Source organism: Cyprinus carpio, chromosome B7, assembly GCF_018340385.1.
Source record: "Cyprinus carpio isolate SPL01 chromosome B7, ASM1834038v1, whole genome shotgun sequence".
Lineage (NCBI taxonomy): Eukaryota > Metazoa > Chordata > Actinopteri > Cypriniformes > Cyprinidae > Cyprinus > Cyprinus carpio.
In genome coordinates, this window is record NC_056603.1 from 14,875,770 (window position 1) to 14,894,764 (window position 18,995).

Sequence of the window (18,995 nt, forward strand, 5' to 3'; positions counted from 1 at the left end):
ATTTAAAATCACCAATAAAGCTGACGATATACAAATATTTTCACCTTTAATTCATGCAAGAGAATTTTTGTTTATTTGGGGAAAAATAAATATTTAGTATAGCAATAAGGCCCAAGAAACCGTGGTTTACAGTGAACTTAGAACAGCTAAAAGGCTTTCATCTGGCTTTTTGCTTTTATCAAACCATTAGCATACACTTATTAAGTCAAAATTCACAACAAAATCTGACATTTTGAAACAATTTCTTTGGCGCAGTAATACTGATGCAATCCCTAACAAAAATAACCAATGGTTTTGCTACGAAAAAAAAAAAAAAAAAAAAAAAAAAAAAAACCTTGGTCACTATAGTTAAACCATGCGCAAATTAACTATGGTTTGTTTTTATTGAAACGATACATAGTTTATTGACACATTTACCTGCTTATATAGTTAAAAATATAATGCATACAAATATAATGCATATATATTTTAGGCCTATATACAGTATTTTCGTTTTTCTTTCTGTTTTAAAAAAAAAATCACTTTTCTTCTCAAGTTATCTATTCATAGCTTCTTCATATATTGTGTGGGAGTTGAAGGGTTGTGTACTCTATTGCAATGCTGTTGTTTCTTTGATTTATACTAGTCTTGCATCAGCACAGCTTTCTTGAAATACCATATCGCAATCGATCATATAATCTCAGACACTCTGTGTTAAAACAAAATAAGGCTCCCTATTGGTTATTGTAAAGTTATAAATACAAAGTTTGACTTGATGGCTTGCCATATTAAAATTAAAAATGGTGAATATAATGAATGTTCTGCACTTGTTTTGACCTTGAAAATACATGCAATCGGAGGCCCAGGACACAGTTAGGAAAACAACACTTCATTACCCAGACATCCTCAGGGTATCATCAGTCACTGTATGACCAATCGATCACCTGCTTTTGGCCCGAGTGCCTTCCCCTCTCCACATACACATATGCACACCTGTGTACTCTATGCATGTATAACCACATACACACACTGGCAGCGGAGGACTAATCAATTTTTGGGATTTAGTACATAAACTCGTCTCCCTCATTTATACGCACACTTCTAACACACACTCAGACACACACACACCCTGAGTAATATCTCAGCATTAATTTTCCTCCTGAGACACGACCTTTCTAAGTGGAATAGAAAACAAAGGCAGCACTTATGTGCGCTCTCTTTTCCAAGTTTCACATGTGATTTATTGTGATAACAGCAAAAACGTTCGACTTGGCAGCCTTCGTTTTACATTTTTTACAAAGGTGATTTTTCCCCTCCGCTGTTTGTTTTGGTCGTAAGCTAATAGCAGGGCCTCCGACCAAAGTGCTTTGAATTTCCAGCTACTGAGAACATGAATTCAAGTATTTTTCTAGCTGCACTGGTTTCTATCAAATAAATGATGATTTTTAATATAGCCGTTGTATGAATTTAATCATGCATTTCGATTTTTTTTGGGCAAATTTCCCCAATATTTAACTTTTTGTTTGTTACCTATTATGTGAAAGCAGATACTCTGTATCTCAAAGATCAAACACAGAGATGTTTTCTACTGCCACACATATTTGATTTGAGGTTAGAATAGAAATAGTTCTATGACGCTGAAGATATTTATGTGAAAACCTCTCTGTGGCCTGAAATATGAATACTTTATTTTATTATAAACTTGGAGTTCAGACAAGCTTGTGGTTTATTCCTACAAATTTACAGCCATGCAAATATTTCATAATTTCTAAGGAGCTAAAGCACTGAGAGAAAGACTGGGAGGTCCTGCAAATATAACTATTCTTAGACAGGAAGAGAATGACAGGAGGGATGAAACTGAGGTTAGGTCTCTAGACTGAAGAGCTGGTGTGATTTAACGCACATTGGCATAAAAACCATGCCATTTTTCACACCTTACTTGGTTTTCTCTTTCTAATTTGCGCACATTATAAGAAACAATTACTGCATATCTTCTAAAGCCTCAAAAATGCACGGCTCTGAGTTATTATTCATTCAGAATTGATTCAACTAGCATAAACAGCTACTGCAAAGTCCCTGGAGCTCTGCTTCTTCCATTCAGTGTGTCCTGGCCAAACATGAGAGCATTTCAACAGGCCTGATTGAATGAGGATTGGTTTTGAAGATTGGTTTTGTTTATGCTGGCTTTCTATTCATCGTGCTAATGGTCCATAGTGAAATAGCTGAAGAGACGAGGGCATGTTCCAGACATACTGTAAGACTAAAGTGAAGAGAAATATGGTCTGAAATAATGATTTTCTTAGCCAAACGCTCTATTGCCCTGAACTGTGACATTTCCAAAGACTAACAGTGATGTCTGTCATGTCACTCTCTTTTTGTGGCAGTACATTTGGTGGTATATTCTTATATATTCTATAATTCTCTGCAAAAATTGGATACTTTTTCATTACGTGATCATTGATGATCATTGTGATCCTGGACAGGGAAAACAACTTACCCAGACATAAAAAGTTATCTTCTTCCAAACCTGTGTGACTTTCTTTTTTTCTGTGGTTCTGTGGTAAAGAAAAAAAAAATTAAATGATGTACTTATAGCTCATTTCCATGAAATTATACAAATGGAGCCCAGAGCTTTCAAGTTACAAGAAAAGACTCAAGTACACAATAAAAGTATTATTAAAGTGGTCTACATGATTCATGCACTATATCTCTAGCCTTCTGAGATATACATACAAGGTACTTTCCGTCATTTGATAGTTTTGAATGATGAACAGACAAAAAGTCATTATTTACTGATAATCAGCCCTTCCAGTGTGCTGTTAACTTCTGCGAATGGGTCAGTAGGTCAAAACATCCAGATTAACTCAAGAACTGAATCACTCTGATTCGTGAACGACTCATTTGTAAGATTTTTGTGAACAAACGATTCACTGAAAAGATCTGACTTAAAAGAACAATTTGTACACAAATAGCATGAAAACTACTTTTATGATACTTTTTTTATGGTTCTTTTTTGTTTAGTTGACAGCTCCAGTTCTCATTCACTTCCATTATATTGAAAAGAGTGATCGTGATATTCTTTAAAAAAAAAACACCTTTGGGACTTACAGAAGAAAGAAAGTCATACATGTTTGGAACGACATGAAGGTAAGACTATTGACAGAAATATTGACAAAATTTTCCTTTTTGGTTGACTATAAATATTAATGTCAAATAGACCTCTCATTATTTGTATAATTTATAGCCTAAACCACAAAACAACTGAGAATGTGAGCATGCTGCATTTTTTGTTTTAAGTCATGGTCCAAATCAAACATACAGTAAAAACAAAAAATATTTCCTTTTTCATTCTTTGTAATGACCATGCTAATCTTTATATGTCTAGCATATAATGTGAATATTATGACTCGACTGTAAAAAGCCCACACCCAAGTCCAAACTATAGCATTTACAGAGCTTTAACAGATTAACTAAGATTTGGCTTAGCACTGAACTCTAATAAATGCCTGCCTTATTAAGAAATTGCTATTTGTGAATGGTTCCAGAAATCCAGGAGTACCACCCTGTGAGAGGGCAGTTGCTGGGACTATGAACACAACTGTGAACCTTGACCCTGGCACCCACATTGATTGGTTCTCCGGGTTGATTATTGGGTCTCTGCCAGACTGTAAAGGACCATATTCTGCACATTACCTCGACTTCTAACGTCTTAACCCAGCATGCAATGAAATGTTTTGTGGCCTTTTGGGAACGACTTACGGAAAATCAGAGGCGGCGAGTAGCCATTAGGCCCGCTTTGCAACCAACTGGTGCCAGAATCACAGCTTTTGAAAGGCCGACTCAAATGAGAAAAAAAGAGCGAGACAGCAAAGAGATTTTGCTGTTTTCCAACCCCACTGGGACCAGGACTGGGAGCTGATTCTCTCCCTTTCTGGATTCATTTCTTGGTGAAAAGTTGCCTGTCATTTTATGCTTGGCATTAAAGGTTCATCTCACCCTCTCTTCTCCATCCCTCATGTTTTAACATGCGGCAAAAGAGATGCTGTTGTCATAAAGGATTCTTGCAGATTTTTCCATTTCAAAAGTCCATGGCGTCATCGTAACCACACAGATTCCTGAAAACAGAATGTGAACACTAGCACACTGCTCGAGTTGGTGGGGTCAGCGTTGCTGGAGGATGATGGGCTTTGTTTTAGATTGAGGGGGATAAGACAGTGTTGAACAGTGGTTTGATTGAATAACATCAGCCCCAGAAGAGTTGGGAGTAGGAATTGGAAACCGAGAACCCGTTCTTATTTAAAACCTCGGTTCCACTTGCAAAAAAAAATAAAAAATACCAGAACCCAATGATTTTCATGACATTTAGGTCCAGTAACAGTTTTTGAGCTTGCATTATTTTGCCAGTGTGGACGGAGCACCATACCAAAATACTCTGAAAGTGTTCTTGGCATTAATACTCTGCCTGAAACATACAGAGCAATCAGAGAAGTCTGATTCAGAAGCAAACTTGTCTGCCCTTTCTTTTAGTGAGCAAATTGCTTAATTGATTCCTGAGCAAATTACTTGAAGAAACATATAGCACGACCAGTGAAGCCAGTTCTTATAGGGTACTTACAGTGTTGGGAAGTAACTAGTTACAGTACATGTAATTTAATTGCATAATTTCATTACAAAATAAATGTAGTTGTAATCAGTTGCAGTTACAGAAAAAGTGTAATTAAATGACAGTTTGGCCTTCTTATGAAAATGTTAATGATTACAAAGGGGTTACATCTGGGTTTTTTTTCTTCAAACACTCCTACAGTACATACAGATTTAATTGATTTTTTTCAGAAATTGCAGTGACTGCTCTAAAATATGAGAGACCAATGTTTCAGGAGAGTTTATTGTACAGAATAGGACACATGCTTATTCAATAACTGTTTTATTTCCTATTTGAGTTTATATATATATATATGCTTTATTTTTTAAGATTAACTGTTTTACTCCAAGCTATTGTTAGATGCCAGTGTTTCCTGTAATAACCATGCAAAGATCCGATTTCAAAAACAGTATCGTAGCTACTAAACTATTTCTTGTTATGGTTTTAAATCTGTATTTAACCTCAGGATAATCTCAAAATAAGTGTGATTTTGTGGTGGCCGTGCATTCAAATTAGATTATTATAATCTTAATTCAAGTGATGAAGGATTTTGACAGTGACAGTAATCAGAGTTGAATACTACTGTAAAGATAACCCTGCCTGGTTTATATGTTTCAAAATGATGAACAGTTGAAAACATTAGAAATTTAGAAAAGTGATCAAAAAGTAATCGAATGTAGTCAGTTACATGACTTTAATAAATTAATTAAAATAGTTACACTACTACACTAGTAACCTTCCCAACACTGGGTGCTTATGAATCAGTTTGAGCCGTTTTTCCCCTAATCTGACTGAATTACTGAACTTTTAGTTATTAATTTTCTCATGCTGCTTAACACTATGAACCAAATATTAAAATATATATAAAAAACATTTCTTTTTTTTCTTTCAAAAATTTCTTCCTTAAAGGTTCACAATGTATAACTGGATTTCTGATTCCTTGTTCTTTTATTGAACAAGTAGATTTCAATAATGATGCCATAATTGCCATGCTTTACCTGCTTTGACGACAACAAAAAACCATTGAGACTTTATGATTTTAGATGTGGGATCTTATTTTTATTATGTGCTCATATGGCTAGCATTAAAGAAATATCTTCTCCTACAAAATACGTTCATGTCTGTAAGGTACAGTTGGCACATAGAATATTATTACTTGGCTTTTTTATGAGTGTAATTGACAAGAGCAATTACAGGGTGCTTTATAAAGCCCTAAGTCTGTAGGGAACAGCTCACACATATAAAAATGACTTTCATTCAATAATTATAATTAGGAAACACTCACTGTGAAACCTTATTAGTGAATTATGGTTTTGTGAAAAAAACACAATGGAGCTCCGGTGCTGTGCATTTTGCTTCTGGTTTAGCTTTTTATGTGTAGGGTAGGCCTATTTAATATAGATACAACACAATGTCAATCTAAAGTGCTTGGCTGATAAACTGCAATGTGAATTGTTTTTAGCAAGATGCTGAAAATGTTGCACAATAAATAAATAAAAAATAGATATAAACATCTGTTGCAACAAGAAATACAAGCAAATTTATTTAGACAGTATTGTGCAAGTACAGACGAGATAATGACGGTGTGTTGAGGACTAAATAGCAGAAGGGTGGTGCTGTTTCTCGCTTCTAAACATGACCGCAAACAAGTGTAATCCCATTATGGTTTTAATGGAATTTAATTTGATTCTAAAGACATTGTTTGATTATGTTTGGTAGAATGGAGCAAAGGGTGATTGTGCGGGTAGCAGAGCTCATTATGATTTTATAGTTCTGCGTAGAACTACGATTAGCTGACACTCTCCTTTTGAGCGCAACACTCATACAGCTCATACTTTTGATGTTTGAAACTTGTTAGAAAAAAAGCACTCCTGGTTATGATTTAATAACCCCTGACACGTAAGGTGTTAGTCTTTTTCATTATAGAAGCACTGGCTCAAGGCGAATTCCTTTGCTCTGGATTCAAAGGCATTCTTTACAGGTCAAACACTAACTGTTGTGGAGGAGTGACAGATTTCACTGCCATTATGGAATCAATACCTCGTTTTTTGATCATTTTTAGCCTGAACACCATGCCTTGAAAGTCTTCTTTGAAAGTCAGACAATTTTAACTTTACAAGCTCCACATACCAGGCCCTAATGATTCTGAACAGGGAATAATACCAAAAGATTTTCCCCCTCTAAAATGAGGGGAAATGAAGTAGTGGGCTCACTGGTTGGCAGATGTAACACACAAATCCTAAATTAATTTCTTTTATGAAACATAATAATCACTGCTATAAAATCCAGAAATATTGTTTTTGACATTTTTTCACTGATACCATTCCCCTCGGTTTTATAGAGGTGAATGAAAGGTTAAGGAAATTTGGAGGTAACTGCATTTTTGCAGAACTGGAAACAAATGTGAAACAAAAAAAAAGAACATCAAACAGCGACAGGATATTATATCACAAAGTAATGTGAGTTGCCAGTCATTTGATCTATTAAAGTGTTTTGCGATGCTATGATTCATAAAGTTCACAGGTCATCTCTTTTTGGAGGCAGCATACAAGAAGAAAGAGTCACAGAAATTGTAATAAATTGATTAGAAAAATAAAAAGTGCAATTAACATGACTCACAAACTTTTCCAAGCCACATTTTCAGACTGGACAGCATTCCAGCGTATTCCAGTATTTCTCTGAATGGTAATAAAGATGTTAACCACTTTATTACTTGAAAAAACAGTACCTTCACCACACTGTATAGCATTTTCGTTGTTTTGCATGTTTTGCAATGTCCTGTCCAGAAATTATTGCAAAAATTGCTAGTAAAACACCACTGATGCCATAGTCTTTTGTCTTTGGTTTAGGAAAGCTTCTGAGAAAATTGTGTGGTGGATTTGGAAGTGTCATGCTGATCAAACTTTAGGTCATGCAGAAAGCCAGTGTAACATTTGTATCAATATGTAGACACATGTTCAGCTCATCATTAGGGATATGAATAGTCAAGATTTGAACATTTCTGGTTCTGGTTGCTCGGTGGTTCTCTTCTAAGGAATAAATATTTGGAAAAAAAATGCTTTACATTTATGAAAAAAAGCCAAATGATTATATCATTTTAATATTAAATCCATGTAAAACGTAGAAAACTCAACAAAGCTGCTGTGGAATATTTTTGGTTATATTTATCATATTATTAATCAGAATATTAATTAATCAAGAATATGTAGCCATATACTGTAGGAGGCAGAAGAAACAACACTGCATGTGTTTCATTTACTAACAAGAACTTCTTAGAGTATGCATTCAACAACTAGACTGTACGTTTTTGATTAACTTAAAAGATGTGGCTAGTAACAGTCTTTTGTTTGTGAATTGAGTTACACTGGTCGCTCTGTCCGTTTCATGCTATAGATTCAGTAGCATTGTCAAAATATTTCAGAAAGGCATTCTGTCCATATCTGCGGAAGAACCGTTAACAGAACTGAACATCAGTCATAATGGGATTTGCATGGAGAGGGTAGATTAAAAGTAGACGCTGGAGGTCATTTTTATGATCTGTCTGTAGAAATACAACATGAAAATGACATACTTAAATGGCCCTCCCAGCTGATCGGAAACCACCAGAATGTGGTGTTTATGAAGGTTTGGTCAGCTGCTCAGATGTTTCCCTAATTAAAATGAAAATCTCTGTAAATTTAATAGAGGGCTTTCAGCTATAATTGTAAATGGGAACATTGTACACTACTGGTGCTAACTGTTATTTAGCACACTGTTTTGCTGGAAACAAAAGAATTGTGGGCACATTTGAAGCTTGGATAAAAAAAAAAGTGGTAAAACCAAATACCACTGGGGATTACAATGCAATTTCCCACAACAAAGAAACATATTGTTCTGCCTGAAGAAGACAGCGCAAAGGGCTAGATGCTTGAAGCTCCAGTATTATAACCTCAAAGAAACGGGCATTTTTCACTTCCTGTTAGCTGACCTTTAATGCTTCTTCCTGCTGCAATGAGAGGAAAGAGCCCGTCTGTGTGGACTTTGGTTCCCAGACATCATAATGTGAGGCCGATGCCTTCACATCTGAAATACAGCCAGTAACAACCAAGTGGCCACAAGCCACACACTTGTCTTCCATCACTAAAGGTCATGTAAGGACTCATCTGAGCTTGTCTTTCCCGTTGTCGTTTAACACCCTGCCGCCTTCATTAACTTGGAACCACAAAAGGTTTAATTCAGTGTCTTAATAACATTAAGCCTTTGCGTTCCTCAGATTGCTTTTCAGTGACTTCATTTCCCAGCATTTTTCTCCTCTCCTCTCTTCGTTTTTTCTCATCATGTTCTCTGCCGCTTACTGTTACTGTTAGGCACTGTGGTAGGTCCAGCTAATAGCCAGTTTTGGAGGTTTTGTGGATGAGAACTAGGCAGACCTGAAGCAGGAGCTTTTATTGTCATGGTCCAAACTCAAGGATAGGCTGTGAGCCAGACGTGTCTGTAAGAAATACTCAGTAGGGCATCATGTGCGTACCACCCTGCTGCTCGCAGAATGCATGAAGCAGGCAAACAATTATGCACACTGCTCCATAAAACCCACATCCATTGTGGCTCCCATGTGTGAACAAGGGTGAGGGGGCACTGTAAGGCCACCTGGCCTGTTGTAACGGGAATAACTTGGAATACAGAATGAAATGGCAGTTCCCAATATAACAAACATGCGAAGATCCAGTCCAGTAAGTCAAAAAATATGAAAAAATTATGTGAAGATCCAGTCCAATCTCATTAGTATTTGTAGGTATTTGTATTTTTAAAGCACATTTTGTATGTTTGGATATGCTGAAATGTACAACATGGATGTACTGACAGCATTTAAAGGGGTCATATGATGCGATTTCAAATTTTCCTTTCTCTTTGGAGTGTTACAAGCTCTTGGTGAATAAAGAAGATCTGTGAAGTTGCAAAGACTAAAGTCTCAAATCCAAAGAGATATTCTTTATAAAAGTTAAGACTCGTCCACGCCCTCCTGAAACGGCTCGTTCTAACACACCCCCACATCTCTACGTAACTATGTGGGAAGATTTGCATAACACCACCCAGATGTTCACGCTAAGAAAGAAGGCATACCTTTTATTCTTGTTGTAGTATTGTTGTTGTTGCTGCCACCATGTCGTATAGACGCTGTGTGTTTCAGTTTTAGTATTGTTGTTACTTTGTTTAGCCTTCCAAAAGAGGATGATATCCGCTTCGTCATGCCTGGAGCTGATCCGTGCTGGTCGCTGAGGAAATACATCAACTTTGCACTGTGGATCGCCGAATTGGCTTTCACCATGGACAAAGCGCAGTCCAGACCGGGGTCATCACATGAGGTTGCCGCAAGCACAAGGTACGCTCCTTCGTAGAATCCGCCTCAAGCCACCCGCCTCTGCTCACTCCTGACTGCGGCTCACTCTAGACCGCAGCTCACTCTAGGCCTCCAGCCTCTGCTCACTCAAGGCTATGTGTGATGTTGTTCCGTTGAGAAAGCGAAACTATTTTGTTTTTGCCTTCCAAAAGAAGACACGACTAGAAATCATGTTATATCACATTTATAATGGGTTTTATGTTTATATCTCGTCGCTCCGGCCGGACAAGGCATCACAATATGTTAAGAGGCGTAACATTTCTGTCACACGCTTGAGGCATTCGGCAAATCACAACACACTTGATAGCTGGCCAATCACAGCACACCTCGCTTTTGAGCCTTGTAAAAATCAATGCATTTCAGAAGGCGGGCATAGAGGAGAAACAACAATGTACAGTATGTGGAAAATAATGTTTGTTTGTTTGTTTTTTTACCTTAAACCGCATAAACACATTTCATTACACCAAATACACAAAATAATGTTCTTTTCAGCAGCATCATATGACCCCTTTAAGGTATATTTACAAAGCAAAAAGTATGTACATACAGAAACATAAAAAAACATATTTGTACATTTTAATTAGGGCTGTCAAATGATTAATCACGATTAATCACATCCAAAATAAAAGTTTTGTTTACATAATATATGTATGTGTACAGGGTATATTTATTATGTATATATAAATACACACACATAAATTATATATTTAGAAAATATTTACATGTATATACATTTATATATTTATATTCTTATATTTTATATTATATATAAATATATTTAATATATAAAAACATAACATATTCTTCTTAAATATATACATGCATGTGTGTGTATTTATATATACATAATAAATATACACAGTATACACACATATATTATGTAAACAAAACTTTTATTTTGGATGTGATTAATCGTGATTAATCATTTGACAGCCCTTATTTTAATATGATACAGATGTTTATTATATATTATATAGATACAATTCAAGTTACAGTATTATATTATGTAGATATTTGTAAGCAAGTATTTTGTGAATGATATAATGAACATATTGAGTGAATGCAATAAAAACAATCAATTTACAGTTTTTAGAATCATTGAGATACTATTATAGTTTTCATTAATATATATATTCTTTTCATATTTTCCCTTTTCATATTAAGTTTTAGTAATTTAGTTGTTTTTGCCACTTTTATTTTTTATTTTTTTAAATATAGTTTTAGTTTATTTCAATTAACTAAAATGTTTTATTATTTCATTTTAATAATAACCCACCCTATTAATTTCATGAATTTCTATGAACCTAAAAGAATTTAACTTGCTTATGTTTAAACATGCTTATGTCTCAAAGATGCTGTCAGTGTCTTATGATGAATTAATGTCCAGAACTTTTTTTATTTATTTATTTATTTATTTGTGTTTTTGCAACTTTTATTAATTCAATATAGTTTTAGATTATTTTAATGTAAAAAAAATATACAATAATGGTTTTTATGGTTTAGTTGCAATTAACCCTGCCTGTTCATTTCATAACTTAGTATTATATGACCTTAAAAGAACTGAACTTTTTTACATCAAGCTTGTGTTTTAAATGTGCTGTCTGTATGTTTCAATGTATTTGCACACTTTATCTACCTTTGATAACTACTTTGATTATGTTGGATGATCCATTAATGTCCAGAATAATTTCAGATTTTTTACAAATTTAAATGTGCAAATGTTCATAAGTGCATCATTTCACTATTCAGAGAGAGCAAACATGCTTAACCTCAGGCATTGTCAAAACAAAGGCAAGAGAAACAAAGGTGACTCAACACATCAAAAATCTAGTGATTGCTCAGCTTGTAAAATTATATAGCTTTTTCCATTTCGCAGTTCAAAATTCCACCTTGTTTATTCAGTTGATAATTAAGTGTAAAATGAGATAATACATATGTATATGCTTGCAAAATGCACTTTAAGAGGCCACTTAGCGAGACTATTATGCAGTTAGCTGCCATAAAGGCAGAGAATAAACATGCAACAAATGCAAATCCAAAGAACCCACGTCCAAAATCATCTATTTCTTAAAGCACCCATGATGTTCCCATAGTTCTGGTGTTATTAATCCATTAATGCTGTCTACATGGATTTGGTGAGATAGCGGCTGGGGGCATTCTTGGCAAGGTCAAAGCAGTCAATGCAGATGTGGTTTTATAGGAAAGGCTTTTTGATGTTGACTGTCTGGATTTTTCCATGTTCTCACTCAAGAAACATTAAAAATAAGTTCTGTTAAGCCCAGTGATCCTTTTCCATGCGGAGAACAAGTCACTCCTTTGCCTCAAACATAGTAAAACCCATTAAAACGCAAAAACAAAGGCCTTGACTTTCACTCATAGGCCTATTTTAAACCAGGCTAAGATGTATTTAGTACTGATATCACTGTCAATTTAAGCAATATTGCCACATTTTTCCTTGTTTGCATCAGGGGCCTAATTTGCAGATACCCCTCAGCTGGTGACATCTGATATTTGCCCAAAACAAAGGAGAGACCAAAAGTGGTGACAAGGGTCTGGCTCCTGCCTCCCACCCATGCAGAATGTGGACTGCGGTCAGGGAGCACAGGAAGTTCACCCAGGCTGAAATAACACACCCAAACCGAGCCTGACATTCACGTGCCTGTTATCTACACTGGGCGAAGTGAAGAAACGGATAAAGTGGGAGAAAGGCAGCAGCAATTAAGGAAAACTAGAAGACTGTTGAAACAAAGTTACAGTCAACGTTTTGCAGACTTCACAAGTTCACGCACGGGTTAGTGAAAAGTGCAGATTTCATCTCTTTCTTTATAGATTTTCTGAATGATTACATTTTGTGCTCATGCACTTGTACACCAACAATGTGCACTGACCTGGTTTTCTGATTACTTTTAACAATGCAAAAAGAATACTGAAAAAGTGATGAAGTTTATATCCACAAGATTATTTTAATTGTCTTTTTAAAAAATATATATATGCAGTATATGCATGTTTACTGAGGCTGCATTTATTCGATCAAATATACAGAATAACAAAATATTTAAAATATAATTTTAAATATTGCAAAATATTATTACAATTTAAAAATTTTTTAAAAAAAGTTTTAAAATATTTTATTTTATTACTGTGATGGCAAAGGTTATTTTTTTTTCTTATTTTTGTTTAAAGAGTTACACATTTTGTTTTAGTTAAGATTCTGTAATGAGCAGAAAGTTCAAAAGAAGATTTTGAAATAGAAATGTAAATGTAAAAAAAAAAATACTGTCAATTTTAATCATTTCAATGTGCCCTTGTTACATTAAAGTATTCATTTTATGTATAAAAAAGGGGTAATCGTTAGTGTAATTATACATCTAAGTACTGAGTAATATTAATTAACTACATGTACTTACTATATGGCTAGGATTAGGGTTAGGATTAGGTTTTGTCTTAGGGTTACTTGCATGTAATTATGCATAATTAATAGTTATTATAATAGTAACATGTGACGTGTGTAACAAGGACACCTTTAAATAAAGTGCTAACAAAAAATCTTACTGACTTCCAAACTACCAAAAGTGAACTGGTCCCATTCAGGTTGGGCTGAAGCAATACACAGAGGTACAGTGAGGATGTGGTTTCACTGGGTGCCAAATCTATCACTCTGTTATAACTTGCACTGGATACTATGATATGGCCATTTCTATACTTTGAAACCTTGTTACAATGAGTGAGAGAGTGTGAGAGACTTCAAAACGGTGTCATACTCAGATTTACAACGTTATAACATTTAACATTTCCTCCCTACACTGTTAAGAGTTAACAAGACCCATGTACTGTAAGAGTACCCTACACCAAATGAAAAGTGAGCTCAGAACATTGTATCAGAAATATACTGTATCATATTTTAAATCACTCACTTTACAGAACAGCTGGTAGAAATGCAAGTAAGTTGCCCTTGGCTCCATGAAACCCTGGCTGGGCGCTGGAGTGCTTCTAATTTGCTCTCAAGTCAAACACCCTGACCAGGCTTGTTGTGGCTTGGCTTTAAAGGTTAAATCTGCACATAAGGTGGTCTGCGGATCTGATGAAAAAATTCAAATAAAAGCAACACAGCTCTGCACAAGAAACTTCAGTTGACTCAAAATGAACAGATAAATATATACAAAATGGTATACTGTATATAGGTATGTATTTGACCATAGCATATTACACAGTGAGATACAAATACAGTTGATTTAACACAGTGAATTCATCAGAGATGACAGCAGAAGCTTTAAGGCAATTAGACGACGTGCATCATTAAAGTTCAATAACTAAAATTATCCATTTTGATTGTCTAATTAAGAGACTTACTGCAAAACTCGTATATGAATGACAACTATTCATAGATGCTCAGCATAGGGATTTGTGTTTTGCATAAATCAGTTATTATACTGTACAATATTTGGCAAGAGATCGCTTAGGCAAGGCTTTTTGATTTATGTTTGATCTTATTCACTTTCCTTTCATAAATCAGTGATATTGTAGATCCATGCACAGATGTGCAGAAAATAGCTACGATGAAAAAAAATGTAATCGCTCATATTTTTCTTTCTGTAACAGAGATAAGAATGCATCCTTTTTACTGTCAAATCAGTGACTTTATGGAAACATCAACTTCCTTCTCAACTACTTTTGCCCTCATTTTTTAAAATAAAATGTGAACACTTCCGGAAATCCAGCAGGTTAGGTCGGATTAACCCAGATTTCTTGACGTTTCCTGTTCGTAGAGAAGCTCCATCACATAAATGTGATTTGTGATGCAAAGAGTTGAAGTTTTGAGATTCCAGTTTCACTAAATGTGACACCACAATAGATTCTTCTAACTGAACTAGGTAGAAGAGGAGCTCATGACCTGGTCATGGAGAGAAAACAAGTCATTTGTGTATTTTATCATGTAACAGCTCCTTCACAGGCATGTTTAGAAGTCTGACAACTTCTTCCAGATGCGCCTGTTCATTTTCATACTTTACAGAGTCAAATGCAAAAAGGCACATAGGAACCGGGGTGTGAGTGTAACATTTGCACAAATAAACGAGCCTTTTATCTCTCGCTCGCAGCCCACATTCCACACACATACATACATTCATACACATGTTGCCAACCCACAGTTGACCCCGAGTCCATTTAGTGGGGATTTTGCTCAAGCAAAATAACAGAGTGTGATAGTAATCAGAGAGGTGGGCTTGCTGACAGCGGGGGCTCAGCTAATAACCGGCCTGTCTCGGATCTTACAGCCTAACGGTACAAATCAGGGTTTAACCTAAAGAGCCAGAGCTGTTGAAAGGAGATGAACGAATGGAGGAGAGGTGGTGCGACATGGCTCGGTCTCCCTCTCTCTGCGTGAAGGAAGAAGAAAGAAGCATCTGGCTGTGAAGAAAGATGCCAGTTTTACAGGAGACATGAAAAAGGATTAAACCAGCAGAGAGATGAAAGTGTAAGTGGGAGTTAAAGAGAATACTGAGAGAGTTCAGGACCAGGGCAGCGAGCGTGGTGTGTAATACATGTACAAACAAACACAGACGTTATGCAACTTTCATGCATATAGGACTAGAACAGGCTAATGCACACATAAAGACTTCAAATTCTCTCAGCCTGCCTTCAGTTTTTTCTTGGACACGTGCACAAGCAAAGCAGATGTCTCCAGTAGGATGGACAGAGATGTGTGGATGGAGTTTTGGTGTGGTTGGGAATTGGTGTGAGGGTTTATGTCCTTTTTCTCATCAGAGTCTCACTGCGTTCCCTTTCCCACTCCACTGAAGGGTCCAACCATCTTCATAGCAGCATAGTTCTGAAAAATTATAATAACAGTTTATTAAATTCCAGCATGTTTTATAATATATTAATATTTATAAATGGATATATTTATATAATAAAATAGATTTTTTATGCTTCACTTATATTATAAAGAGTTAATCAAAGAAAGTTTAGGGTCAGTAAGTTTTTTAATGTTTTGAAAGAAGTCTGTTATTCTCATCAAGGCTACATTTAATAAAAAATACAGTAAATATAGTATTAGTGTGAAATATTACAATTTAAAACAATTGTTTATTACTTTACTGTATCTTAAAATATGAAAACATTTTTCTGGAAACTGTGATAATTTTTTTTCAGGATTATTTGAAAAACAAAGTTCAAATGAATAGAGCTTGCTTGAAATCTTTATATATATATATATATATATATATATATATACATATATTTTTTTTTTTAATAAATATTTTCTTTTTAAATTAACTTTATTTAATTTTATAATTTTTTTTTTTATTTTTTAATTTTTTGCTTATTTGATTAATAAAATTTCTAAAATTTTTTGAATAATTTGAATAATATAATATAATATAATATAATATAATATAATATAATATAATATAATATAATATAATATAATATAATATAATATAATATAATATAATTGGTTGGGTTTTTTCATCATGTATGTTGAATATTGTATATACTGTATGGCTAATAGATAAAAATATGTAATTTCAATGAATGTATGTTAGACAGAACAGTGTGAAATGTCTTCAGTGTGCACGACTGTGTGTGTACGAGTGTGTCTGCAGTTCTGAATAACACATGCAGCATTCCTGAACTACGATCAGAGACACGCATCTCTAGCCAAGCACTTCATGATCACAGAAACCCTTATTTAAACTTTAATCCTCTTCTTTTATCGACACAATTACTACCATCACACACATCCACACAGATACTTACAGGGAAGGCGTAGAGAAAGACTCCAAGGAAGAGAATAATGAAAAAGAGTACAAAGAAGCCCAGAATAAGCCACTTAAACCTTCTCCACACAATGAACTTAAACGTCTTAAATGGGGATGAGAACCATAAGAATGAGGTCTCAGGACGCCTGGAGAGAGAGAAAGTATATTAGCAATCGTATATTAAATTCTCTAATTCCCACTTTGAGCTAAGGGCCAATATAAAGATAATACTGAATACTTTTTGGTTATTTAGTGAGGGCAATGATTGTGATGGGTGTGCTTGACTTACTGCGGTTCATCTAGATGGGGATTCATGTTGGGCTCATCTCTGCCGAGTCCGGCAGGCCTCTCATCTTTCTCCTGCTCAGAGACGATTTCCAGTGACATTTCCACCTTACCCTGAGTGACAAAGAGAAACTCAGTTTCCTGCAGCTCAAAAAGTAAAGCATGGCACTAAGGTAATGAGTTTGATTCCCAAGGAATGCATGTCATGAGGTGATCAATAGTAAACCTGCAATGCCATGTACGTCACTTTGGATAAATGCATCTACCAAATGCATAAATGTAATTGTAATGAAAAAGAGACATACAGGCTGGTGGTTGGAAAATGCATAATGTAATGATAAATAATAATTTTATATTTTGTTTTAATTGTTGGTTAATGTTAGTTAATTCATTAATTTATGGACCTTATTGTAAATGGTACCAAATTATTTAACTTAATATGTAATATTTAACTGAATATTTAAGTACGAATGTAATAAAATAATGTAATACAATTTTTATAATATAACATATATTTAATTTTTTTTTTAAATAAAGATTAGTGCTGTCAAACGATTAATCACATCCAAAATAAAAGTTTTTGTTCACATGATGTGTGTGTAATGTGTATATTTATTATGTGTATATAAATACAAACACATGCATGTATATATTTAAGAAAAATATGTAATATTTATATATTAAATATATTTATATATAATATAAATTATATGAATATAAAAATATGTAAATACATGTATATATTTTCAAAATATATACTGTACTGTGTGTGTGTATATATATATATAATATATATATATATATATAATATATATAATATATATAAAAAAAATAAACACTTAGAACTAAATAAAACTATAAATGTGCTAATTACACTAAGAATAAAACAAATTACAGAAAATTACTTCAGTTTTCTTTTTTTTATATCAGTGCAGGGCAGTCTGACAAATTTATCCGCCCAAACATAGCGTATGTTGTACTGTGTCATAAATATCTTAACTAAATAGATAGGAAAGAGTGTAATCAAAAGAAAGAAAGAAAGAAAGAAAGAAAGAAAGAAAGAAAGAAAGAAAGAAAGAAAAAGAAAGAAAAGAAAGAAAGAAAGAAAGAAAAAAAAAAAAAAAAAAGAAAGAAAGAAAGAAAGAAAGAAAGAAAGAAAGAAAAAAAAAGAAAGAAAGAAAGAAAGAAATAAAATAGTGAATTTCTCAAGACAATAATAACCCTGGTCTGTGTGTAACTCTTACTGCAAGTATCTTTTCATTTCCTCTGTCACACACACAAGGCCACCAGCCTTTTACTGTCTTCTGCTCAAACAAAGACACCAGCTTGTCCTGGGACTGAGAGAACATCTCAAGACCACACTTTTCTGGAGACTTTGCTGGACTCAGCATATGGTTCAGATCCATTTCCAAAGAGCCTAGAGAGAGTGAGAAGAAACGGAGCAAAAAGTTCAACACAATGACACACTACAGCAGTGAAACAAGACTGCACGTTAAATATGAAAGAATATCTAGAAATTTAGCAGAGAAGAATATATGTAAATGTAGATTATCTATGCAAAAGAAACACAAATATAATAGAAGCAACAGTCAGCAAGTGTCCTAATCTTGTTTTTCTCAGTCATTTCCCATAAAATCAGTCAAAAAGGTCTGTGACCTTCAGACTTTGCAGCTGGTAGTCAGTCGTTTTCTTTGAGGTTTTCCCATTGTGGTCGGATGCTAATTATTTTACAAATGTACATAGATCAGTGTGTTTTATAGAGGTCTTTAAGGAGTCGAGTCATAACTTATTTCTCTTCCAGTTGTGCTGACATGCTGGAAATTAGGTTCAGCTGATAATAATAACATTAGCAGTTAAGATGTTATAGAGCGCTCGTGTGGTCTGAATGATGTATTTATGTTAAGATTGTTCAGTGCATTTATGCTGACGGTCACGCTACACAACAGTGCGGTGG

The 18,995-nt window shown here is 34.5% G+C and overlaps 1 protein-coding gene across 11 annotated transcripts in view; it reads right to left on the bottom strand.

Annotated features, from left to right (window-relative positions):
- Positions 1 to 14,167: 14,167 nt before the first annotated feature.
- Positions 14,168 to 18,995, bottom strand: part of dysf (dysferlin, limb girdle muscular dystrophy 2B (autosomal recessive)) — a 69,045-nt gene continuing 64,217 nt past the window's right edge. For all 11 annotated transcript variants that reach the window (XM_042727446.1, XM_042727439.1, XM_042727448.1 and 8 more), the window contains 4 exons: positions 18,286 to 18,458; positions 17,046 to 17,155; positions 16,755 to 16,902; positions 14,168 to 15,825 (listed from right to left, as the gene is read on the bottom strand). In XM_042727446.1, coding sequence (XP_042583380.1) covers positions 15,766 to 15,825; positions 16,755 to 16,902; positions 17,046 to 17,155; positions 18,286 to 18,458 — 491 coding nt within the window. In that variant the 3' untranslated portion in view covers positions 14,168 to 15,765. The remainder of the gene's footprint in view (positions 15,826 to 16,754; positions 16,903 to 17,045; positions 17,156 to 18,285; positions 18,459 to 18,995) is intronic.